The 27,558-nt window shown below is 40.7% G+C and overlaps 1 protein-coding gene across 1 annotated transcript; it reads right to left on the bottom strand.

Moving 5' to 3' along the window:
* Positions 1 to 20,639: 20,639 nt before the first annotated feature.
* LOC140679449 (C-C motif chemokine 17-like) lies at positions 20,640 to 24,409 on the bottom strand. Its single transcript, XM_072914869.1, has 3 exons — positions 24,326 to 24,409; positions 24,111 to 24,234; positions 20,640 to 21,465 (listed from the first exon to the last, which is right to left on the bottom strand). Exons 1-3 carry the CDS (start codon positions 24,381 to 24,383, stop codon positions 21,339 to 21,341), a joined length of 309 nt encoding a protein of 102 aa, XP_072770970.1. The 5' UTR covers positions 24,384 to 24,409; the 3' UTR covers positions 20,640 to 21,338.
* Positions 24,410 to 27,558: the final 3,149 nt, after the last annotated feature.

Raw genomic sequence — 27,558 nt, 5'->3', positions numbered from 1 at the left:
TTTTTAGAGTTGTGGTTTTACGTTCCTCTTCTTTCACCGTGCCTTCTGCTTTCATCTACCAAGAACATGAATTCTGATGAGCGCCTTTCAAAGAAGATAATGTAGGTTCCTGCTGTCGTTACCTTATATGACCAGCTGTCCCTGGAAAGGAATCGGAAACCAGCTTGTCCATTTTGTTCTTCCTTTTTGTTCATTTGTTTGCATGGTTATAGTACATCTGCCCAACTAACTAGTGCTTCTGAGTACATACTGTATATATCCTCAATCTCGTTACCTTGCGTAATGACAATAAAGCTGATTCTGATTCTATACAGTATATGTACATACAGCAATGCTTCATTTTGTTGGTGTGACGTTGTGTGACTAAATTGCTTTTCTGCATATTTTGGTTTCACAGATTGAATGTAATAGATACACATACACTATCCAACAGTGGTGTGGTGTTGGTTGGTGTCAGTTTATTTCGAACATGCAATATTATATGACACATACAGTGGGGCAAAAAAGTATTTAATCAGCCACCGATTGTGCAAGTTCTCCCACTTAAAATGATGACAGAGGTCTGTAATTTTCATCATAGGTACACTTCAACTGTGAGAGACAGAATGTGAAAAAAATCCAGGAATTCACATTGTAGGAATTTTAAAGAATTTATTTGTAAATTATGGTGGAAAATAAGTATTTGGTCACTTCAAACAAGGAAGATCTCTGGCTCTCACAGACCTGTAACTTCTTCTTTAAGAAGCTCTTCTGTCTTCCACTCGTTACCTGTATTAATGGCACCTGTTAAAACTTGTTATCTGTATAAAAGACACCTGTCCACAGCCTCAAACAGTCAGACTCCAAACTCCACTATGGCCAAGACCAAAGAGCTGTCGAAGGACACCAGGAAAGGAATTGTAGACCTGCACCAGACTGTGAAGAGTGAATCTACAATAGGCAAGCAGCTTGGTGTGAAAAAATCAACTGTGGGAGCAATTATCAGAAAATGGAAGACATACAAGACCACTGATAATCTCCCTCGATCTGGGGCTCCACGCAAGATCTCCTCCCGTGGGGTCAAAATGATCATGAGAACGGTGAGCAAAAATCCCAGAACCACACAGGGGACCTGGTGAATGACCTGCAGAGAGCTGGGACCAAAGTAACAAAGGTTACCATCAGTAACACACTACGCCGACAGGGAATCAAATCCTGCAGGGCCAGACGTGTCCCCCTGCTTAAGCCAGTGCATGTCCAGGCCCGTCTGAAGTTTGCCAGAGAGCACATGGATGATACAGCAGAGGATTGGGAGAATGTCATGTGGTCACATGAAACCAAAATAGAACTTTTTGGTATAAACTCAACTCGTCGTGTTTGGAGGAAGAAGAATACTGAGTTGCATCCCAAGAACACCATACCTACTGTGAAGCATGGGGGTGGAAACATGCTTTGGGGCTGTTTTTCTACTAAGGGGACAGGCCGACTGATCCGTGTTAAGGAAAGAATGAATGGGGCCATGTATCGTGAGATTTTGAGCCAAAACCTCCTTCCATCAGTGAGAGCTTTGAAGATGAAACGTGGCTGGGTCTTCCAGCATGAAAATGATCCCAAACACACCGCCCGGTCAACGAAGGAGTGGCTCCGTAAGAAGCATTTGAAAGTCCTGGAGTGGCCTAGCCAGTCTCCAGACCTCAACCCCATAGAAAATCTGTGGAGGGAGTTGAAAGTCTGTGTTGCTCAGCGACAGCCCCAAAACATCACTGCTCTCGAGAAGATCTGCATGGAGGAATAAGCCAAAATACCAGCTACTGTGTGTGCAAACCTGGTAAAGACCTATAGTAATCGTTTGACCTCTGTTATTGCCAACAAAGGTTATATGACAAAGTATTGAGTTGAATTTTTGTTATTGACCAAATACTTATTTTCCACCATAATTTACAAATAAATTTTTTAAAATTCCTACAATGTGAATTCCTGGACTTTTTTTTCACATTCTGTCTCTCACAGTTGAAGTGTACCTATGATGAAAATTACAGACCTCTGTCATCATTTTAAGTGGGAGAACTTGCACAATTGGTGGCTGACTAAATACTTTTTTGCCCCACTGTATTTCCATTTTTTTCATTACAGCATGTCTGAAAAGGAGTAGAAAGAAGTACAACTTATTTAAACCTACCCATTTTCGTATCAAGCAGTTTTTAACACATTTGTTTGTTCTCAATTTGTAAACCAACAGCGAATAAATACATAAATTAATTAAGTTAAAGTACCAATGATTGTCACACACACACACACACACACACTAGGTGTGGCGAAATTATTCTCTGCATTTGACCCATCACCCTTGATCACCCCCTGGGAGGTGAGGGGCGCAGTGAGCAGCAGCGGTGGCCGCGCCCGAGAATCATTTTTGGTGATTTAACCCCCAATTCTAACCCTTGATGCTGAGTGCCAAGCAGGGAGGTAATGGGTCCATACACAATGAGTAAGTAAATAATGATCAAACACGTAATCAAAGTTTATGGTTCACATTATGAGCTAGATAAGAGAGTCTATTTTGTTGATAGGGTTCAGGATGTTTATCAAGATTCTTTGTGAACACCATTTTTTAAACTGCATCATATTAGTACCCATTGTTTACTTCTTTGCCAAATCCATTTCATAATTTAATTCCACATACTTATATGCTAAAGGTTTTAAGTGTTGTACAGTGTGTTGTACAAATTAATTAATAATTTTTTACATTTTCATGTGAGAATTATTGAGGGGAATACTTTTTAGCACCATTTTTAATTATGCTATCTAGTGTGTGAATGTGAGTGTGAATGTTGTCTGTCTATCTGTGTTGGCCCTGCGATGAGGTGGCGACTTGTCCAGGGTGTACCCCGCCTTCCGCCCGCTTGTAGCTGAGATAGGCTCCAGCGCCCCCGGCGACCCCGAAGGGAATAAGCGGTAGTAAATGGATGGATGGAGGATGTCCCATATAGCTCTCATATTGTTTTTGTTCCTGTCTAATATTTGACTGTTATTATTTTCTTCATTTTCATGGTATGCTAATAGCTTGTTTTTATACGTTTTGTACTTGTTTTCTGCCTCTGTAGACCAGAGGTGTGGACTCGAGTCACATGACTTGGACTCGAGTCAGACTCGAGTCATGAATTTGATGACTTTAGACTGGACTTGACAAAATGTAAAAAGACTTGCAACTCGACTTAGACTTTAACATCAATGACTTGTGACTTCACTTGGACTTGAGCCTTTTGAATTGACATGACTTGACATGACTTGCTACTTTCCCCAAAACCCAAAGATGAAAAAGTTATTCGGGAGCGCTCCGTATTTTTCATTGTGTACTTGTCTATCAGCGTTGCGTGTGTCAGCTGGTGTGGTCTCAGTACAACAGCCAATCAAATTAGATCTACTTTGTTTTCATCACACAGCATTCATCCAATCAAATTGCAGGACAACCAACGAAGAAGACATGTCCAAACCACACGCCAGTGAACAAAAAATGATACCTAAAATAATTTTGTTTGGGTATAAAAATTACGAGGTGGTCAACACAAAACGGTTTGCAGTATGCAACACATGCGGTTCGAAAATTACTGATGGAGAGGCAACAACTTCCAACTTCGTCCGGCATTTGAAGTTGCACAAAGAACGGTAAGTTTTGAATGTAAGATAACGTTTATTGGCTAAGTAACTTGACTTTTATTTGCTGTGTAGTTAAATCAGTGAGGCTGTAAACTCACTGCTAACGTTATAACGTTATTGCAAACACGGGAATCTGTTGCAGTTCACTACCTTATTCATACTTTTTGTTCAGTGATTTTTTTTTAAGCAGGGTTACGTTAGTCAATATATCACACGTAACGTTAGACGGCGGTCAGCAGCACCGCGTATTTTAGCCACCTAAAAAAAAGACAAAAATAGTAAAATAAAGGTCAGTTAAAATGTATACTATATTATGAATATGTGTACCGTTTTAGCTAGCTTTCTGACATACTGTTGGTTGTTTACCTCAGTGGTCCCCAACCACCGGGCCGCGGCCCGATACTGGTCCGTGGATCGATTGGTATCGGGCCGCACAAGAAATATATTTTTTTTTCTTTTCTTTTTTTAATTAAATCAACATAAAAAACACAAGATACACTTACAAGTAGTGCACCAACCCAAAACAACTCTCTCCCCCCTTTTGTTCTGGGCATTGAACATGAAGACTCTTCCTTCACTGTTCCGAGTGGCCATGAGAGTCTTGGCAGTGCCTGCCTCCAGTGCTCCAGTGGAGCGAGTTTTCAGCCATGGTGGCATCATACTACGCCCCCATCGTGCACAAATGACTGACAGACTCTTGGCTAATTTGGTCTTTTGCAAATGCAATGCAGCATAGGGCCCTGACATATAAAAAGTACAACTTTTTTGTTATGTTCACATATATGTCATGTTTTTTCAATGTTAACACTTTTGTACAAATAAGTACATTTGCACTTTATTTTTCAATGTGTTTGTTCTGTAAAGGAATGAGTTAATGGTTAAAATGACTGGTTAATAGTGCTATTATAAAGTGCAATGTCAGCACAATTTTCTTTCCTGCAATTTAAAATGCACTTGTTTTAATAAATAAATACAGCGTTTGAAAAGCATACACAATCTGTGTTAATATATTAGTCTGTGGTTAAAAGGACTTGAAAGGACTCGAAACTCAAAATGCAGGACTTAGGACTTGACTTGAGACTTTCCATTCTTGACTTTGGACTTGACTCGGGGCTTGCCTGTCTTGACTCGGGACTTGACTCGGACTTGAGGGCAAAGACTTGAGACTTACTTGTGACTTGCAAAACAATGACTTGGTCCCACCTCTGCTGTAGACCTTTGGGTTATAATGTTCTATATAAGGTATTTTTCTTGTTGCAATAATTGTTCGGTTCCTTTGTCATCCATGATTGATTGTTCTTCTTGTTTTGCTTCTTACCAAGTTGTTGCAATGGACTGTGTTTGTCATAAAGCCTCAGAAAGTATTTAAAACATTACCAAATGCATCATCCACATCATTTTCACTGTATATATTGTATTTATTTATTTTTAATTTAATTTAATTTAATTTAATTTAATTTGTTTTATTAATCAATCAATCAAAAGAACACACAATAATACCATATATAATACAATTCCAATTCCAAAACCAAACCCAGCCCAGCAACATTCAGAATAGCACAGAGCAATTGAGAGGACACACAAACATGACACAAAACAAGTAGTCAAACAAAAATTAATAATATCAACAACAGTATTAATAAGAATTCCAACATAACAGTGATTATAAGTATCTGATTGACATTATCATCACAGCCATTTATATATTAAAAAAAACAAAAAAAACAATAGTGTCACAGTGGCTTACACTTGCATCACATCTCATAAACTTCACAACACACTGTGTCCAATATTTTCCACAAATATAAAATAAGTCATATTTTAGGTTCATTTAATAGTTAAAACAAATGTAAATAATGGATCCCATATTCCAATATATGACTCATTATTATCTAAACTTAATGCATTTTTTTCTATTGATATAATTTCCATAGCTTGTGTATACCAGTCAGTATGAATTGGACTACCAACATACATCCATTTTTTTAGTATTACCCTTTTTGTTATGATGCATATTGAAAGAAATGCGTATTTTCCGAACTTTGATCTTAGATAATTTTTGAAAGCTGTCATACTTGTTCATTTCACAGTATTCGAAATGTCTTTTTTGTCATCAGTGTTCCTCTTCTTGTTGTTTCCATCATAGATTGTGCAAAACTGGCAGTTGCTGATGTCGGTTGATAGCAGACCACTTGTGGTATTATTATCAAAATCATGATACATTGAATCAATAAAGCAATCAATGGTCTTTTTCTTGTTAGGGTTCAAGAGGTCAATGTTGAAGTCTCTTGTGATGACTGTATTATGATGATAGTATATATCTGATAGTATATATCTGTATCATGAATCAATTTAAGTGGACCCCGACTGAAAAACTTATTCGGGTGTTACCATTTAGTGGTCAATTGTACGGAATATGTACTTCACTGTGCAACCTACTAATAAAAGTCTCAATCAATCAATGAATTCACATAAGAACATTTATTTTTGACTGATTTCAGTAAAAGTTACCTTAATCCAGTTCTCAAACGAATCCCTGTTTAACTTAGGTGATCTATATATACAGCTGACGTTTTTGCTGTCATCATGACATGTTTTTATTTATTTTTTAATTTTTTTTAAGCTTGCGCTGTGGAAGGCGGCTGCATCTCCAGTAGCGCTGTAGTTCTAGATCTTTTAAACGTATCTTTTATCTTTATCTTTTATCTTTAATTATTATTATTATTTATTATAATTTTTTTTTTGTTGAGGAAACTAAAATGCGCAAACATTCCGCAGAAATCAATGGTCAACTTTTACAACTGTGCCATCAGTAGTGTCCTCACTTACGGATTTTTAGTGTGGTTTGCTAGCTGCACTAAAGCGAACCAACAGGCCCTCCAGCGAGTGGTTAAAGCGGCGGGGAAAATTACAAGGACGATACTCCCAGAGATGAGTGCCATGTACACAACTCGCTGCCTAAAGCGAGTACACAACATCCTGAAGGACAGATACCACCCAGCACATGGCCTCTTCAACCTGCTACCCTCTGGAAGGAGGTATAGATCGATTCGCGCCAGGACCACCAGAATGTCTCACAGTCTGTATCCCCAGGCTGTGAGACTGCTAAATGAACAGCCTGCCCCTTTGCTGCCCCGGACCATCCTATCACCTCACTCTTGACTGTTCCCACCCCCACGTCCCTCTTATCGCGATCTTCCTGACAATGCTAAAATGCTCAAATGTAAACTACTGTCAACCTGCACATCAATGCAGTTTCTATGCCGCTGGACAAAGCTCAAACAAAATCTTGTTGTTCATGTATGACTTAAGTGTTATTATGACAATGACAATAAAGGAATTGATTGATTGATTGATTGATTGATTGATTGATATTATTTATTAGATCTTATAAACTTATCTTATATATTTTATCTTTTTTATGCTTTCCATGAGGACATAGTGAATCCCTGTACATATCTAATGGATACTTTTGGCAGTTTTAAAAGACCAGGAGCCAGCTTTCTTTCTTATTCGAGAGAGGAGCTGCTCACTCTGAAAACAATGGGGTGTGCTGGCGTATGACACTCCATTCCAGCGGAGCTGAGGAAGAATCCTCAGGGCTGCAAAGCGGGGCTAAGCTAAAGGCTAAGCAAGAGGAAACTCTACGGCGCTACAAACCATTCATTCCTTCCGTCTTCATGGGGAATGTGAACTCGCTGCTGAAAAAGATCGACGAGCTTCATGGACAAAAAGCCAGCGTGCGTATCGAGAGAGCAGCCTGTTTATCTTCACGGAGACGTGGCTAAACCAGCTGGTATGATGAGATGAGTAAGATTGCTTTGAGAATGAAAGAATGGATGGATGAATCAATTCAGAATGTTTATCATGGTTCTTCTTCTTTGTACTTTGTAAACACTTTAAGTTTGAAGAGTTTCTTGAAGTGGATCATAATAGTGCATTGTTTGATTGCTTTGCTTAATCCATTCCATAATTTAATTCCACAGTTGTAGTTATTTACTCAAATTCCTACACAATAACTCAGATATGATAACACCAGCAAGCAGTACAGAATATGAAGTGGTTTTTGGTCTACATATTCATTTTTTAAGTGTTTCTCGCTACCTCATGTTGTATATTTTTTATATGAGGTTTCCAGTTCAATTTATCATTTATTAATGCACCCAAAAATGTTATTAATTTTACCTTTCAATGTCTACTTCGGGACGACTACTCTGAGATTCAAATGGCAGTCGGTCTGTTTTTGACAAACCATTTCTTTAATTTGTAAATTTTTTCTGTTATTATTTGTATTAGATTTTGTGTGTTCTCTCCTCAGCAAAATGCAGTCGTGTCGTTTTCAAATAATACTAACTTTAAGTCCTTTGTAACTTTACAGATGTCATTTATAAAGAAATTGAACAATGTTGGTCCCAGTATTAATCCCTGGTGTACCCGGCGAGACAATGTTTGCGCTGTAGACATCTAAAGTATGTCTAGCTTCATGTATTGTTTCCTGTTAGTTAATAAGTTGGGCTTCTTACCCAGTTCAAGACCAGCACTCTGACGCCATACCGTTCTAATTTGTTAATTAAGATATGATCATTATTGTGTCAAATGTTTTTGTACCTCTGGATTGGCAGACCGGGGTGGTGGTTCCTCTCTTTAAAAAGGGGAACCGGAGGGTGTGTTCTAACTTTCGTGGGATCACACTCCTCAGCCTTCCCGGTAAGGTCTATTCAGGTGTACTGGAGAGGAGGCTACGCCGGATAGTCGAACCTCGGATTCAGGAGGAACAGTGTGGTTTTCGTCCTGGTCGTGGAACTGTGGACCAGCTCTATACTCTCGGCAGGGTCCTTGAGGGTGCATGGGAGTTTGCCCAACCAGTCTACATGTGCTTTGTGGACTTGGAGAAGGCATTCGACCGTGTCCCTCGGGAAGTCCTGTGGGGAGTGCTCAGAGAGTATGGGGTTTCGGACTGTCTGATTGTGGCGGTCCGCTCCCTGTATGATCAGTGTCAGAGCTTGGTTCGCATTGCCGGCAGTAAGTCGGACACGTTTCCGGTGAGGGTTGGACTCCGCCAAGGCTGCCCTTTGTCACCGATTCTGTTCATAACTTTTATGGACAGAATTTCTAGGCGCAGTCAAGGCGTTGAGGGGATCCGGTTTGGTGGCTGCAGGATTAGGTCTCTGCTTTTTGCAGATGATTTGGTCCTGATGGCTTCATCTGGCCAGGATCTTCAGCTCTCACTGGATCGGTTCGCAGCTGAGTGTGAAGCGACTGGGATGAGAATCAGCACCTCCAAGTCCGAGTCCATGGTTCTCGCCCGGAAAAGGGTGGAGTGCCATCTCCGGGTTGGGGAGGAGATCTTGCCCCAAGTGGAGGAGTTCAAGTACCTCGGAGTCTTGTTCACGAGTGAGGGAAGAGTGGATCGTGAGATCGACAGGCGGATCGGTGCGGCGTCTTCAGTAATGCGGACGCTGTATCGATCCGTTGTGGTGAAGAAGGAGCTGAGCCGGAAGGCAAAGCTCTCAATTTACCGGTCGATCTACGTTCCCATCCTCACCTATGGTCATGAGCTTTGGGTTATGACCGAAAGGACAAGATCACGGGTACAAGCGGCCGAAATGAGTTTCCTCCGCCGGGTGGCGGGGCTCTCCCTTAGAGATAGGGTGAGAAGCTCTGTCATCCGGGGGGAGCTCAAAGTAAAGCCGCTGCTCCTCCACATTGAGAGGAGCCAGATGAGGTGGTTCGGGCATCTGGTCAGGATGCCACCCGAGCGCCTCCCTAAGGAGGTGTTTAGGGCATGTCCGACCGGTAGGAGGCCACGAGGAAGACCCAGGACACGTTGGGAAGACTATGTCTCCCGGCTGGCCTGGGAACGCCTCGGGATCCCCCGGGAGGAGCTGGACGAAGTGGCTGGGGAGAGGGAAGTCTGGGCTTCCCTGCTTAGGCTGCTGCCCCCGCGACCCGACCTCGGATAAGCGGAAGAAGATGGATGGATGGATGGATGGATGGATGGATGTTTTTGTTAGATCTACAAACACTTCACACTGTTTGCCATCGGTATTGCATTGATAATCTTTTCCGTTATTTCAATCAATGGCATCGATGTTGAAATATTGGCTCTGTATCCGTATTGGTTATCCGTGAGTGTTCCACTTGTATTAATGCATTTGCCCAATATGTTGTAAAGTAGTTTTTCAATAATTTGACAAAATTGTGCAAGTAAAGAAACAGGTCTGATAGTTCAATAACTTAGTCAAATTTTGTCATTTTTTACATTACCGTCTGAGAACTATTGAGTGTAATCCTTATTAGTACCATTTTTAATGATGCTATTTAGGATAACCCATGTTGATCTCATAGTAGCATAATGAGGTTGATAATTTGATGATTTTCACAAATGTTGGTTTTTTTTGTGAAGCTCTTGGACACAAGGGGTTTGGGAGCATTTAAATGAGAGCAAACAGTAGTTTTGTGTAGTTACTTTGAGCTATTGACTATATTTTGCTCAAACTATTGTATTTAACAAAGGGGCACTTGTAGTATTTTGTTGTTATTGTTGTATAATCTTAAATTGTTTTATTGCTTTCGATACCGTCGATCATAATATTTTATTAGAGCGTATCAAAACACGTATTGGTATGTCAGACTTAGCTTTGTCGTAGTTTAACTCTTATCTTACTAACAGGATGCAATGCGTCTCCCATAATAATGTGACCTAGGACTATGTTAAGGTAACGTGCGTAGTTCCTCAGGGTTCGGTTCTTGGCCCTGCACTCTTTAGTATTTACATGCTGCCGCTAGGCGACATCATACGCAAATACGGTGTTAGCTTTCATTGCTATGCTGATGACACCCAACTCTACATGCCCCTAAAGCTGACCAACACGCCGGATTGTAGTCAGCTGGAGGCGTGTCTTAATGAAATTAAACAATGGATGTCCGCTAACTTCTTGCAACTCAACGCCAAGAAAACGGAAATGCTGATTATCGGTCCTGCTAAACACCGACATTTATTTAATAATACCACCTTAACATTTGACAACCAAACAATTACACAAGGCGAATCAGTAAAGAATCTGGGTATCATCTTCGACCCAACTCTCTCCTTTGAGTCACACATTAAGAGTGTTACTAAAACGGCCTTCTTTCATCTCCGTAATATCGCTAAAATTCGTTCTATTTTATCCACTAGCGACGCTGAGATCATTATTCATGCGTTCGTTAAGTTTGATCATATCACGCCTATACTGGCTCACCTGCACTGGCTTCCTGTGCACTTAAGAAGTGACTTTAAGGTTTTACTACTTACGTATAAAATACTACACGGTCTAGCTCCGTCCTATCTTGTCGATTGCATTGTACCATATGTCCCGGCAAGAAATCTGCGTTCAAAGAACTCCGGCTTATTAGTGATTCCCAGAGCCCAAAAAAAGTCTGCGGGCTATAGAGCGTTTTCTATTCGGGCTCCAGTACTATGGAATGCCCTCCCGGTAACAATTAGAGATGCTACCTCAGTAGAAGCATTTAAGTCCCATCTTAAAACTCATTTGTATACTCTAGCCTTTAAATAGCCCCCCTGTTAGACCAGTTGATCTGCCGTTTCTTTTCTTTTCTCCTCTGCTCCCCTTTTCCTTGAGGGGGGGGGGGCACAGGTCCGGTGGCCATGGATGAAGTGCTGGCTGTCCAGAGTCGGGACCCGGGGTGGACCGCTCGCCTGTGCATCGGCTGGGAACATCTCTACGCTGCTGACCCGTCTCCGCTCGGGATGGTGTCCTGCTGGCCCCACTATGGACTGGACTCTTACTATTATGTTGGATCCACTATGGACTGGACTCTCACAATATTATGTCAGACCCACTCGACATCTATTGCTTTCGGTCTCCCCTAGAGGGGGGGGGGGGGGTTACCCACATATGCGGTCCTCTCCAAGGTTTCTCATAGTCATTCACATCGACGTCCCACTGGGGTGAGTTTTTCCTTGCCCGTATGTGGGCTTTGTACCGAGGATGTCGTTGTGGCTTGTGCAGCCCTTTGAGACACTTGTGATTAAGGGCTATATAAATAAAGATTGATTGAGATTGATTGATGTATGGGTAATTTGTTCACAAATTAGTTACATTGTTTGTTGGCTGATAGTCTTTGGCCTGATTATGATTCAAATCAGAAATTCATTCAATGGTAATCGGTGTTCATCGGTCGCCCACTCCAATTCCACTACCAAGTGCTCAAACAAATTTCGAGCAAATTGATTCAGAAATTTGATGGCTCCATTTTGGGATTAAAACAAAGTAGTTTTTTGCAGTATAACAACCAAATCCCTTTATTTGCCATTTAGAGTCCCCAATTAACGTCACATGCATGTTTTTGGGATGTGAAAGGAAGGAAGGCACTCGGAGAAAACTAACTAATAAATACAGTATAGGGTCTGAACTACTAAAGGGTTGCGTGTATTAAAACACGTGTAAACTTGATAGCACACGCAAAGCTAATTTACACACTGCAAAAAGTCAGTGTTCAAAAACAAGGGAAAAAAATACAAAAATTAGGGGTATTTTATTTGAACTAAGCAAAATTATCTGCCAATAGAACAAGAAAATTTGGCTTGTCAAGACTTTCCGAGACAAGTAAAATTAGCTAACCTCAATGAACCCCAAAATACCTTAAAATAAGTATATTCTCACGAATAACAAGTGCACTTTTCTTGATAGAAAATACAAATATGACACTTTTTTTCTCAGTATGTTGAAAAATATTCTTAAATAAAGTAAATGCTAGTGCCATTATCTTGACATAATGATATGCGCTCGGCATTACATTTCTTGAAATCAGCAAACTTATACTAAATATTATATATATATATATATATATATATATATATATATATATATATATATGTATGTGTGGGGAAAAAAAATCACAAGACTATTTAATCTCTACAGGCCTGTTTCATGAGGGGGGGTACCCTCAATCGTCAGGAGATTTTAATGGGAGCATTCGCATACCATGGTTTATATAGGGCACAGAGTGGGTGGGTACAGGCTGGCCTAGGGGCGTGGTGATTGGTTCATGTGTTACCTAGGAGGTGTTTCCGTCTATGGCGGCATGTTGTTACAATTTCGCTGCGCTTGTTGAGGGATGACAGGTCTGGACGGTAAATAATAAACAGTTTCTCTTTCAAGTATAGGTTGCATCTTATGCAACCTATGCTTGAAAGAGAACACATGAACCAATCACCACGCCCCTAGGCCAGCCTGTACCCACCCACTCTGTGCCCTATATAAACCATGGTATGCGAATGCTCCCATTAAAATCTCCTGACGATTGAGGGTACCCCCCCTCATGAAACAGGCCTGTAGAGATGAAATAGTCTTGTGATTTTTTTCCCCACACATACATATATTGCGCTCTACTACGGTATCGAGCACTATTTTTTGGATAACCTTATTAAGACATATATATATATATATATATATATATATATATATATATATATATATATATATATATATATATATATATATATATATATATATATATCAGTGACGTGCGGTGAGGTTGATGGCTGGTGAGGCACTGACTTCATCACAGTCAGATTTACAAACATATGAACCCTAAAGAGTATCTTATTCACCATTTGATTGGCAGCAGTTAACGGGTTATGCTTAAAAGCTCATACCAGCATTCTTCCCTGCTTGGCACTCAGCATCAAGGGTTGGAATTGGGATTCCCGGGCGCGGCGCCGCTGCTGCCCACTGCTCCCCTCACCTCCCAGGGGGTGATCAAGGGGATGGGTCAAATGCAGAGGACACATTTCATTACACCTAGTGTGTGTGTGACAATCATTGGTACTTTAACTTAACTTTAACTTTACACATACAAACTGTAGCACACAAAAAAGCACATTTAATAAAAAAAAAACGTTATTATGGTTTTACCTTTACTTAGAAATTAAGTCCATGCGCCGCAACTAAAGCCCTCACTTAAACTTTCCACGTGCAAGATTGAATCTATTTAAAAAAGTGTAACGGAGGGTTTATAAATGTCGCCTATACTGTATGAAACTACAAAATAACAAACACGGAGGCTCCAGTTTACACGAGGACCACTTTATTTACCTTCTTTCAAAAACCTCCGCAACGTGACATCACTTCCGCTCTTAGCGCCTTCAAAATAAGAGGTCAAGGCATATACTGTATAACAGCGCATAACAGGAACTTAACATCACAAAGCGGAAAGCCCATGAAAATAGGTTACAAAAGTTATTTAATAAGAAGCCAAAAAGTGCAAAAACAATAATGTTCGTGTTGGAGGAGTTGTGAATTAGGTACACCTGCAGTCTGCAGGTGTATCTAATGTTGTGTCCCTGCAGTCATTCACAACTCCTCCAACACCAACATTCTTGTTTTTGCACTTTTTGGCTTCTTATGAAATAATTTTTTAAAATAGATTCAATCTTGCACGTGGAAAGTTTAAGTGTGAGCTTTATGTTATGATCCGCTGCCCGGATCATATTTTTGTTTACGTTTTCGAGGTACTTGTGTTTTTTGTTAGTTTTGGACTCCTTGAGTGCCTGTTTTGTACACCTGAGTTTGTTGCCATGGCTGCTTATTATTTTCACCTGCCGCGTGTGTTCCCGACGCGCACCTGTTTGTCATCACTGACATTATTATTTAAGCCTGCCTTCCCTGTCATTCTGTCTTGCTTCCTAGTTTGTTTTCACACAACAGATGACGACTTTTGTTTCCTGCTCTGAACCTGCTAGCTTCCACGCTAGACTCCTTTTTACCTTCTAGCTCCCATGCTAGCTCCTTTAGTTTTTGCCTTCCGTGCTATGAGCACGTTTTTGTTTATTCCAGTATAATTTATTTCTTAAATAAATCATTTCTTACCTGCACGCTGTGTCCAAAGCCCGATCTGCATTCCTGGGAGAGCGAGCCCCGCATCACCATGCGCCCCGGTCGTCACACTTTAGTTGATATAACAATTCTACGGCGGGGGTGCAGGAGGCGAGCCTCAGCCAATGTGTCTTTTGCAGCCGTTTTATGATCGCTCAGCACAAGAAATACGTTACACACATACAGTTGTTGACAAAATACACTGTACATTATATACCTCAGCTAACTAAACTATGGAAATGTATAATATAGTTCATATAGCAATACGGTCTCACTGCACAGCAGGCCAGCAGTTAGCCGAGTCATTGCGCAATCCATGTTGAGGCACTGAGTGACGTGCCTCAACTGGCTGCTGTTCACCGCACCGTCTCTTCTCAGTATTTGAACGGCAAATGTGAAAATTCAGCGATTTTGAATACAAATAATCTAAAACTGGTGAAGTTAAATGGAAAATAACTTTATAGTATAATCACTGGATACATATAACAATTTAATTTTTCTTTTTGCATTTTTTTTCTTTCCATGATGGCAGGTGAGGCCCCGCCTCACCTGCCTCTAGTGACTGCACGTCACTGATATATATATATATATATATATATATATTTATATATATCCATCCATCCATCCAGCCATCCATCCATATATATATATATATATAAGGGAATAAGCGGTAGAAAATGGATGGATGGGATGGATGGATATATATATTTATAGCCCGGCCCACGGGCAATTTTTTTTTTATTGTAATTTGGAAGAATTTATCTGAATGTGTATGAACTATTTCTGTTCAAAATTGTTTGAAATGTCAAATGTTTTAAATATTAACTGTCAGTTTACTGTACTGTACCAACTGTGCTACTATAGGAGTACCGTATTTTCCGCACTATAAGGCGCACCGGATTATTAGCCGCACCTTCAATGAATGGCATATTTCATAACTTTGTCCACCAATAAGCCGCCCCGGACTATAAGCCGCGCCTACGCTGCGCTAAAGGGAATGTCAAAAAAACAGTCAGATAGGTCAGTCAAACTTTAATAATATATTAAAAACCAGCGTTCTAACAACTCTGTTCACTCCCAAAATGTACGCAAATGTGCAATCACAAACATAGTAAAATTCAAAATAGTGCAGAGCAATAGCAACATAATGTTTCTCGAACGTTAATGTCACAACACACAAAATAAACATAGCGCTCACTTTCTGAAGTTATTCTTCATTCGTAAATCCTTCGCTTCGGTGTCCGAAGTGAAAAGTTGGGCAAATTTACGATCCACTGGCAGATGTTGGCGTCGTCTGGCGCTGCCTCCTCGTCTTAGTGAAGGTGTGTTCGCCTTCTGTCATCCATTGTTCCCACGCAGTTAGCAGTCTAGCTTCGAATGCCCTGTTGACACCAATATCTAGCGGCTGGAGGTCTTTTGTCAATCCACCCGGAATGACGGCGAGTATTGAATTAAGCGCGTAAGCGTGTCTCTCAATGTGCTGTTATGAGCTAGCAAATATAACAACTACACTACCCAGCATGCAACGATAGTTACGAGCATGCGCGGTAGCCCTGAGAAGCGTTGTATGCTGGCAGTTAGAATGTGGTTATGAGCACGCTGTGAGTAAACGTTGAGAACTCAGTTAACACGCCTCGTCTGCATTATTTATAATTAGACAGACAACACACTTAATAGGAGCCATTTTGGGGTCTTTACATAAACACACAAATGGAAATGAAACGTCACATATCCCAGCATGCACCGCGCGCTTCTTCTACGGGGAAAAAAGATGGCGGCTGTTTACCGTAGTTGCGAGACCTAAACTTTATGAAAATGAATCTTAATATTTATCCATATATAAAGCGCACCGGGTTATAAGGCGCACTGTCAGCTTTTGAGAAAATTTGTGGTTTTTAGGTGCGCCTTATAGTGCGGAAAATACGGTACATCTTTTCTATTGTTTCATTGAAAATAAAACAGCAAAGTCCATTTGGCTGTCATCTGTTTTAATTATGAGACACAATTGTGTCAAAGTCATGATTTTCTATTTCATACTTGAAATAAGAAAGTATTACTTCAAAAAAGCAGTTTTATACTTGTGAGTGTTGATGACACAGCTTTGCATCAGTTGATATTCTAGTTTCAAGCATGTTTTACTTAATATAGGTCATAAAATCTCAGCAACAAGCTGCAATATCTTACTGAGATTATTTAGGACCAAAACACTTAAAACAAGTAAAACACTCTAACATAAAATCTGCTTAATAAGAAGAATTATCTTATCAGACAAAAAATAAGCAAATATCTGTTGTGTACCGGGCAAAGGGAAGGAGGCGACACCAAGGCAGAACTGCGGTTTATCAGGTTTATTGAAAACCTTGATGAGTGTGTGGGGTGTGTATGCTACCACAAGTGAATGAGTGCAGACGATGTTTAGGGTTAACAATGTAAGTTTTACCAGTGGGTGTTGTCGGTGCGTGTTGTATGAATCGTTCGTCGAATCCAAGGGGCAAGGCGAAGAGGCAGTCAGCAGGGAGGCAAGCAGTCGGGGACTGGAGAGAGGCAATGATGTCCGAGTCCAAGCAGAGGTCAAGGGTCGAGGGAGGCAAGCAGAGATCCAGGTGGAGGTCGTGAGACAGGACACGATCACAGGCAACAGGGAAGACACTGTGGAAGACACAAGGGACATCAAACACGGGAACAAGGAAGAGCACAAAGAAGGCGAGCAAGGAACGAGGGAGTGGTGCCAGACGTGATGCTTACTCAGGAAGATTGGCTACGTTCTGGCGAAGGTCCTTTGGGTCCGCTGGCTTTTATGTTGCTCCCTCTCATCAGGCCCAGGTGTGCTGATGCGAAATTGCCTGCAGGCTTGTCGCTGCATGGGCGTGCTGGGCCCAGCGTGAGCAGGGGCGTTTCCAAGTGTGCTGCCAGCAGAGGTCCCGGCAGCTCCAGCTGCCGAGGAAAAGTGGGTTCGAATCCGCGCCGTGACAATATCACCCTTATTTGAGGTATTTAATCTTACTTAGATTTCAGTTTTTGCAGTGCAATGAGGATTGCGTCTCTTAAATGAGCAAAATAGGGAGTGTAATGCATTTGGCATGTCTGCCTTCATGAATATGCAGAATATTTAGTGATCATCAGAGCACCCACAATAAGATACTGGGAGGAAGTCATGCAAATGTAATTAATTAGCATAACAGTGTGATTTATCGAGACAATAAAAAAATAAATAAAACCAATAATGCCATTTTTTGTGGTCCCCTTTATTTAGAAAAGTATCAAAAAGTATCGAAAAGTATCGAAATATATTTTGGTACCGGTACCAAAATATTGGTATCGGGACAACACAAGCAATAAAAGCAATTTTATTGTGTGGACACGCTGTTAAGGACTTAAAATATATACATCCTAGTAGATCAGACCCTAATTGTGATAAAGTCTTTCAAAACCTGTTAATTGTTTTGTTTTTTATTCTGGCAGGGTGTTCCAGATTGTGTAATTCAAATATAATAGTGTTACTGTCAGTTGAATAAATTACTGGGTTGCAACCACGTGACCAAGAGGCTTCCTGACATACGTTCAATAAGGCTACTCTTTATTTATTTTTAACAGCCCATGTGTGACATATTTTAAAGGTTTTGTGACAAATATACAAGCCAGTTATTAAAAAAAAAAAAAAGGTTGAATGTGATGGAGTAAATCCAAACAAACTTAAAGGAAAACTGCGCTTTAAAAAAAACGTATTGCCCATCTTTCAAAATCCTTATGTGGGACAAGACCACATGTCGTTAGATAGCAGAGGTGGGACCAAGTCATTGTTTTGCAAGTCACAAGTAAGTCTCAAGTCTTTGCCCTCAAGTCCGAGTCAAGTCCCGAGTCAAGACAGGCAAGCCCCGAGTCAAGTCCAAAGTCAAGACTGGAAAGTCTCAAGTCAAGTCCTAAGTCCTGCATTTTGAGTTTCGAGTCCTTTCAAGTCCTTTTAACCACAGACTAATATATTAACACAGATTGTGTATGCTTTTCAAACGCTGTATTTATTTATTAAAACAAGTGCATTTTAAATTGCAGGAAAGAAAATTGTGCTGACATTGCACTTTATAATAGCACTATTAACCAGTCATTTTAAACATTAACTCATTCCTTTACAGAACAAACACATTGAAAAATAAATTGCAAATGTACTTATTTGTACAAAAGTGTTAACATTGACAAAACATGACATATACGTGAACATAACAAAAAAGTTGTACTTTTTATATGTCAGGGCCCTATGCTGCATTGCATTTGCAAAAGACCAAATTAGCCAAGAGTCTGTCAGTCATTTGTGCACGATGGGGGCGTAGTATGATGCCACCATGGCTGAAAACTCGCTCCACTGGAGCACTGGAGGCAGGCACTGCCAAGACTCTCATGGCCACTCGGAACAGTGAAGGAAGAGTCTTCATGTTCAATGCCCAGAACAAAAGGGGGGAGAGAGTTGTTTTGGGTTGGTGCACTACTTGTAAGTGTATCTTGTGTTTTTTATGTTGATTTAATTAAAAAAAGAGAGAAAAACATTTTTTTTTTCTTGTGCGGCCCGATACCAATCGATCCACGGACCAGTACCGGGCCGCGGCCCGGTGGTTGGGGACCACTGAGGTAAACAACCAACAGTATGTCAGAAAGCTAGCTAAAACGGTACACATATTCATAATATAGTATACATTTTAACTGACCTTTATTTTACTATTTTTGTCTTTTTTTAGGTGGCCAAAATACGCGGTGCTGCTGACCGCCGTCTAACGTTACGTGTGATATATTGACTAACGTAACCCTGCTTGAAAAAAATCACTGAACAAAAAGTATGAATAAGGTAGTGAACTGCAACAGATTCCCGTGTTTGCAATAACGTTATAACGTTAGCAGTGAGTTTACAGCCTCACTGATTTAACTACACAGCAAATAAAAGTCACGTTACTCAGCCAATAAACGTTATCTTACATTCAAAACTTACCGTTCTTTGTGCAACTTCAAATGCCGGACGAAGTTGGAAGTTGTTGCCTCTCCATCAGTAATTTTCGAACCGCATGTGTTGCATACTGCAAACCGTTTTGTGTTGACCACCTCGTAATTTTTATACCCAAACAAAATTATTTTAGGTATCATTTTTTGTTCACTGGCGTGTGGTTTGGACATGTCTTCTTCGTTGGTTGTCCTGCAATTTGATTGGATGAATGCTGTGTGATGAAAACAAAGTAGATCTAATTTGATTGGCTGTTGTACTGAGACCACACCAGCTGACACACGCAACGCTGATAGACAAGTACACAATGAAAAATACGGAGCGCTCCCGAATAACTTTTTCATCTTTGGGTTTTGGGGAAAGTAGCAAGTCATGTCAAGTCATGTCAATTCAAAAGGCTCAAGTCCAAGTGAAGTCACAAGTCATTGATGTTAAAGTCTAAGTCGAGTTGCAAGTCTTTTTACATTTTGTCAAGTCGAGTCTAAAGTCATCAAATTCATGACTCGAGTCTGACTCGAGTCCAAGTCATGTGACTCGAGTCCACACCTCTGGTAGATAGTAAAAAAAAATGCTAGCACAAGGCAGCTAACAATGTAGGTAATGTGGATTCTACTATTCCGCCTATAAAGCACTCTAAAAAGTCATTTTAAAAAACACTAACAATGCTCTGTTTACATGCCGTGACCTGCATATTAACCAAGTATTAGCGACATTGTTACTGAAGGTACTAACATTGAGGAACTACTTTTCTGGCATAGTGATGCAGCGCCTTACTCATTTCTCGTCTAGCACACTGGCGGTGAGCAGTGACAAAGATGACAAAATGGGGAAAAAAATGAATTCCTTGTGATTGTGAGATTATTAAAAAAATGTACAAAAGTAATTAAAACAATATTTTATTTATTATCATGAAGTTTTCACTACAAGTACGTGCGGTCTTTGACTCATTTAATGTGACAGCAGCAGTCATCAAATCAGGATGTGGAATCTATCATATATTACCATCATATAATAATTGAGTCATTTATCATCAGTTTTGTCTTCTCACAGTGTATTAAAATGTCACCTAAAGAAACATTCCAATTCAAATGAATGTCCAAAACAATACTAACAAGTAGCAAATATTTGCTCCTGACACAGGTGATGTTGTTACATCATATACAAACAATATACAAGCAGTATTCACAACAGACACATATTTTAAAAAAAACATGATTAAAATACAAAAATACACATTGGATAGGAAATGTAATAAAAGCATAACGTAACATTACAAATAAAAATAAAAAATATTTCTGAAACAGTGTGAGGCAAACCTACAGCACGAGGATGGTCCAAAGTGTGGCTCGGGGGCCATTTTTCACCATTTATTATTGGTCTTCAACATATTGCAACAGTGAAAATATTGTATTTTTAAATGGATGAATTGTCAGATATTCCGCTAATTATATTTTTCACCTTTTAACACAAAGCTAATATGTTTTGTTCAGATAAAGCATTTAAGAATCTCTAATGTACAAAATGTTTCCTATAGCTTTTTTAACCACCCGCTGGTCCTCATTGTACAGCATACAGAGTATTACACACAGGACTCTCATGTCAAAACTGACATGAAGGAACTTCCTCCTCACATGACTTCAACAACCGTATGGTTTGACACAGGGTTCCGGTCAGGGGCGCCGAAAAGGGGGGGGTAAAGGAGACGGATTCTTGGGGCCCATGATGGAGGGGGGGCCCAGAGAGGCCACTAATGATGATGAAATTATAATACAGAAAAAATAATGACACTGTGTTGGGGGCCCTGTAAAGATTCTTTTTCATGGGGCCCAAAATCCCTAGTGGCGCACTTGGCTCCGGTGGAGATGTGTTGGTGGCTGATGGCCCTCAAATTTTTCCAACAGATTTATTGCCCTCTTCCAGCTGGGGTCAAGGCAAAAAGTTTTATTCGCCACTGTTTCGACTCTGAAAATAACAAATGTGCAGATTAGTTATGAGACATTGTTCTTACTTTTTCTCCTTGGTTGCCCATTCATTTAAAAGCAGGTTGTTTATGGTTCCTGTTGCCATGATTGTGTCCATTTTGGCATTTTATCCAGAATTAGTTTTTGCTCCTTTAAAAACTACACTTTAAACTTTTGTAGACAACTAAATAAAAGGGATTTGTGCTAATAATGTAATTAGGATTGTTTTACGTTTTAATTTATGCATGATTTCTTTTTATACGCTTTCATCATTTGTATATGTACAGGTAAAAGCCAGTAAATTAGAATATTTTGAAAAACTTGATTTATTTCAGTAATTGCATTCAAAAGGTGTAACTTGTACATTATATTTATTCATTGCACACAGACTGATGCATTCAAATGTTTATTTCATTTAATTTTGATGATTTGAAGTGGCAATAAATGAAAATCCAAAATTCCGTGTGTCACAAAATTAGAATATTACTTAAGGCTAATACAAAAAAGGGATTTTTAGAAATGTTGGCCAACTGAAAAGTATGAAAATGAAAAATATGAGCATGTACAATACTCAATACTTGTTGGAGCTCCTTTTGCCTCAATTACTGCGTTAATGCGGCGTGGCATGGAGTCGAAGAGTTTCTGGCACTGCTCAGGTGTTATGAGAGCCCAGGTTGCTCTGATAGTGGCCTTCAACTCTTCTGCGTTTTTGAGTCTGGCATTCTGCATCTTCCTTTTCACAATACCCCACAGATTTTCTATGGGGCTAAGGTCAGGGGAGTTGGCGGGCCAATTTAGAACAGAAATACCATGGTCCGTAAACCAGGCACGGGTAGATTTTGCGCTGTGTGCAGGCGCCAAGTCCTGTTGGAACTTGAAATCTCCATCTCCATAGAGCAGGTCAGCAGCAGGAAGCATGAAGTGCTCTAAAACTTGCTGGTAGACGGCTGCGTTGACCCTGGATCTCAGGAAACAGAGTGGACCGACACCAGCAGATGACATGGCACCCCAAACCATCACTGATGGTGGAAACTTTACACTAGACTTCAGGCAACGTGGATCCTGTGCCTCTCCTGTCTTCCTCCAGACTCTGGGACCTCGATTTCCAAAGGAAATGCAAAATTTGCATGGTTGTGTGATGGTTTGGGGTGCCATGTCATCTGCTGGTGTCGGTCCACTCTGTTTCCTGAGATCCAGGGTCAACGCAGCCGTCTACCAGCAAGTTTTAGAGCACTTCATGCTTCCTGCTGCTGACCTGCTCTATGGAGATGGAGATTTCAAGTTCCAACAGGACTTGGCGCCTGCACACAGCGCAAAATCTACCCGTGCCTGGTTTACGGACCATGGTATTTCTGTTCTAAATTGGCCCGCCAACTCCCCTGACCTTAGCCCCATAGAAAATCTGTGGGGTATTGTGAAAAGGAAGATGCAGAATGCCAGACCCAAAAACGCAGAAGAGTTGAAGGCCACTATCAGAGCAACCTGGGCTCTCATAACACCTGAGCAGTGCCAGAAACTCTTCGACTCCATGCCACGCCGCATTAACGCAGTAATTGAGGCAAAAGGAGCTCCAACCAAGTATTGAGTATTGTACATGCTCATATTTTTCATTTTCATACTTTTCAGTTGGCCAACATTTCTAAAAATCCCTTTTTTGTATTAGCCTTAAGTAATATTCTAATTTTGTGACACACGGAATTTTGGATTTTCATTTGTTGCCACTTCAAATCATCAAAATTAAATGAAATAAACATTTGAATGCATCAGTCTGTGTGCAATGAATAAATATAATGTACAAGTTACACCTTTTGAATGCAATTACTGAAATAAATCAAGTTTTTCAAAATATTCTAATTTACTGGCTTTTACCTGTATATGGCATACTTGCCAACCCTCCCAAATTTCAGTGCCTCTCCCAAAAATCTCCCGGGACAACCATTCTCCCGAATTTCTCCCGATTTCCAGCCGGACCTGAGTGAGGACAGCCTGTCGTCACGTCCACTTTTCCTCCATATAAACAGCGTGCCGGCCCACTCACGTTATAACATCTACGGCTTTTGGAGCTCAGTGCGCAACTGCACACACAACAAGAAGGAGACTATTATGTATGTCTCCGTTATCCATAGGTTTATCTATAACCCATAATGTAGGCAGGCACGGAGCAATTGATCAGCGTGTGTTTATTCCAGCCGGCACGTTAATACACTGACACACAGCATCCGGATTCCCATCATGCATTGCTTCAAAACTACGGCAAGTAGTAGAGAGGAGTGTTATGTGTGTGTATATGTGTAAATAAATGAACACTGAAATTCAAGTATTTCTTTTATATACATATATAAAAGAAGTACTTGAATTTCAGTGAATTCTAGCTATAAATATACTCCCCCCCCCCATCTCCCGAATTCGGAAGTCTCAAAGTTGGCAAGTATGATATATGGTTGCTTTACAAAATGTAAAAAATATCAAAAGACCCCCTGCATCCTTTGATTTTCTAGTAAGTGGTCGTTGGTGGAAAATCTTTGGACACCCCTGACCTTAATGAAGAGAAGTGACTTATTTTGCTAGGAGGTTGATCACAAACTGGTCATGTTTGCATTAGGTGGTCACACAAAAACAATCCGGTGTGTTTAATATTGTACTCACACAATGGCTTGGGGCTCGCAGCCCTCTGGTGTTGTTTTTACATGCCGGACATTTTGGAATGGGATACGTATTTTTGAGCTGTCGGGGCAGCATTCGTCGTTCTTCATCATGATGTGTGGGCTGACTGGACAAAACACATGCACAATTAAAATCGCGTCACACACATTTCCACAATTATCAGGATGAGAAGCAGAGAGAAGAGGATTCCAACTGACCTGAACACATGCTGACTTGCAGGAAACACATCAGCGTGAGCAGTACAAGTGTCTTCATGGTGACAGCTGGGTTTCTTATCTTCAGAGGTCTTCAAGTATGGCTGAGCTTCTATGGCTTCCCTTTATATGCTGAGGATCCTTTCTCTTTTTAGAGTTGTGGTTTTACGTTCCTCTTCTTTCACCGTGCCTTCTGCTTTCATCTACCAAGAACATGAATTCTGATGAGCGCCATACAAAGAAGATAATGTAGGTTCCTGCTGTCGTTACCTTATATGACCAGCTGTCCCCGGAAAGGAATCGGAAACCAGCTTGTCCATTTTGTTCTTCCTTTTTGTTCATTTGTTTGCATGGTTATAGTACATCTGCCCAACTAACTAGTGCTTCTGAGTACATACTGTATATATCCTCAATCTCGTTACCTTGCGTAATGACAATAAAGCTGATTCTGATTCTATACAGTATACAGGTAAAAGCCAGTAAATTAGAATATTTTGAAAAACTTGATTTATTTCAGTAATTGCATTCAAAAGGTGTAACTTGTACATTATATTTATTCATTGCACACAGACTGATGCATTCAAATGTTTATTTCATTTAATTTTGATGATTTGAAGTGGCAACAAATGAAAATCCAAAATTCCGTGTGTCACAAAATTAGAATATTACTTAAGGCTAATACAAAAAAGGGATTTTTAGAAATGTTGGCCAACTGAAAAGTATGAAAATGAAAAATATGAGCATGTACAATACTCAATACTTGGTTGGAGCTCCTTTTGCCTCAATTACTGCGTTAATGCGGCGTGGCATGGAGTCGATGAGTTTCTGGCACTGCTCAGGTGTTATGAGAGCCCAGGTTGCTCTGATAGTGGCCTTCAACTCTTCTGCGTTTTTGGGTCTGGCATTCTGCATCTTCCTTTTCACAATACCCCACAGATTTTCTATGGGGCTAAGGTCAGGGGAGTTGGCGGGCCAATTTAGAACAGAAATACCATGGTCCGTAAACCAGGCACGGGTAGATTTTGCGCTGTGTGCAGGCGCCAAGTCCTGTTGGAACTTGAAATCTCCATCTCCATAGAGCAGGTCAGCAGCAGGAAGCATGAAGTGCTCTAAAACTTGCTGGTAGACGGCTGCGTTGACCCTGGATCTCAGGAAACAGAGTGGACCGACACCAGCAGATGACATGGCACCCCAAACCATCACCCAACCATGCAAATTTTGCATTTCCTTTGGAAATCGAGGTCCCAGAGTCTGGAGGAAGACAGGAGAGGCACAGGATCCACGTTGCCTGAAGTCTAGTGTAAAGTTTCCACCATCAGTGATGGTTTGGGGTGCCATGTCATCTGCTGGTGTCGGTCCACTCTGTTTCCTGAGATCCAGGGTCAACGCAGCCGTCTACCAGCAAGTTTTAGAGCACTTCATGCTTGCTGCTGCTGACCTGCTCTATGGAGATGGAGATTTCAAGTTCCAAAATATTCTAATTTACTGGCTTTTACCTGTATGTACATACAGCAATGCTTAATTTTGTTGGTGTGACGTTGTGTGACTAAATTGCTTTTCTGCATATTTTGGTTTCACAGATTGAATGTAATAGATACACATACACTATCCAACAGTGGTGTGGTGTTAGTTGGTGTCAGTTTATTTCGAACATGCAATATTATATGACACATACAGTGGGGCAAAAAAGTATTTAGTCAGCCACCGATTGTGCAAGTTCTCCCACTTAAAATGATGACAGAGGTCTGTAATTTTCATCATAGGTACACTTCAACTGTGAGAGACAGAATGTGAAAAAAATCCAGGAATTCACATTGTAGGAATTTTAAAGAATTTATTTGTAAATTATGGTGGAAAATAAGTATTTGGTCACTTCAAACAACAAAGATCTCTGGCTCTCACAGACCTGTAACTTCTTCTTTAAGAAGCTCTTCTGTCTTCCACTCGTTACCTGTATTAATGGCACCTGTTAAAACTTGTTATCTGTATAAAAGACACCTGTCCACAGCCTCAAACAGTCAGACTCCAAACTCCACTATGGCCAAGACCAAAGAGCTGTCGAAGGACACCAGGAAAGGAATTGTAGACCTGCACCAGACTGTGAAGAGTGAATCTACAATAGGCAAGCAGCTTGGTGTGAAAAAATCAACTGTGGGAGCAATTATCAGAAAATGGAAGACATACAAGACCACTGATAATCTCCCTCGATCTGGGGCTCCACGCAAGATCTCCTCCCGTGGGGTCAAAATGATCATGAGAACGGTGAGCAAAAATCCCAGAACCACACGGGGGATCTGGTGAATGACCTGCAGAGAGCTGGGACCAAAGTAACAAAGGTTACCATCAGTAACACACTACGCCGACAGGGAATCAAATCCTGCAGTGCCAGACGTGTCCCCCTGCTTAAGCCAGTGCATGTCCAGGCCCGTCTGAAGTTTGCCAGAGAGCACATGGATGATACAGCAGAGGATTGGGAGAATGTCATGTGGTCAGATGAAACCAAAATAGAACTTTTTGGTATAAACTCAACTCGTCGTGTTTGGAGGAAGAAGAATACTGAGTTGCATCCCAAGAACACCATACCTACTGTGAAGCATGGGGGTGGAAACATGCTTTGGGGCTGTTTTTCTGCTAAGGGGACAGGCCGACTGATCCGTGTTAAGGAAAGAATGAATGGGGCCATGTATCGTGAGATTTTGAGCCAAAACCTCCTTCCATCAGTGAGAGCTTTGAAGATGAAACGTGGCTGGGTCTTCCAGCATGAAAATGATCCCAAACACACCGCCCGGTCAACGAAGGAGTGGCTCCGTAAGAAGCATTTGAAAGTCCTGGAGTGGCCTAGCCAGTCTCCAGACCTCAACCCCATAGAAAATCTGTGGAGGGAGTTGAAAGTCTGTGTTGCTCGGCGACAGCCCCAAAACATCACTGCTCTCGAGAAGATCTGCATGGAGGAATAAGCCAAAATACCAGCTACTGTGTGTGCAAACCTGGTAAAGACCTATAGTAATCGTTTGACCTCTGTTATTGCCAACAAAGGTTATATGACAAAGTATTGAGTTGAATTTTTGTTATTGACCAAATACTTATTTTCCACCATAATTTACAAATAAATTCTTTAAAATTCCTACAATGTGAATTCCTGGACTTTTTTTTCACATTCTGTCTCTCACAGTTGAAGTGCACCTGTGATGAAAATTACAGACCTCTGTCATCATTTTAAGTGGGAGAACTTGCAC

This window comes from Nerophis lumbriciformis, linkage group LG15 (assembly GCF_033978685.3).
Source record: "Nerophis lumbriciformis linkage group LG15, RoL_Nlum_v2.1, whole genome shotgun sequence".
In the NCBI taxonomy this organism is placed as follows: Eukaryota; Metazoa; Chordata; class Actinopteri; order Syngnathiformes; family Syngnathidae; genus Nerophis; species Nerophis lumbriciformis.
This window is presented reverse-complemented; position numbering and strand designations above follow the sequence as displayed.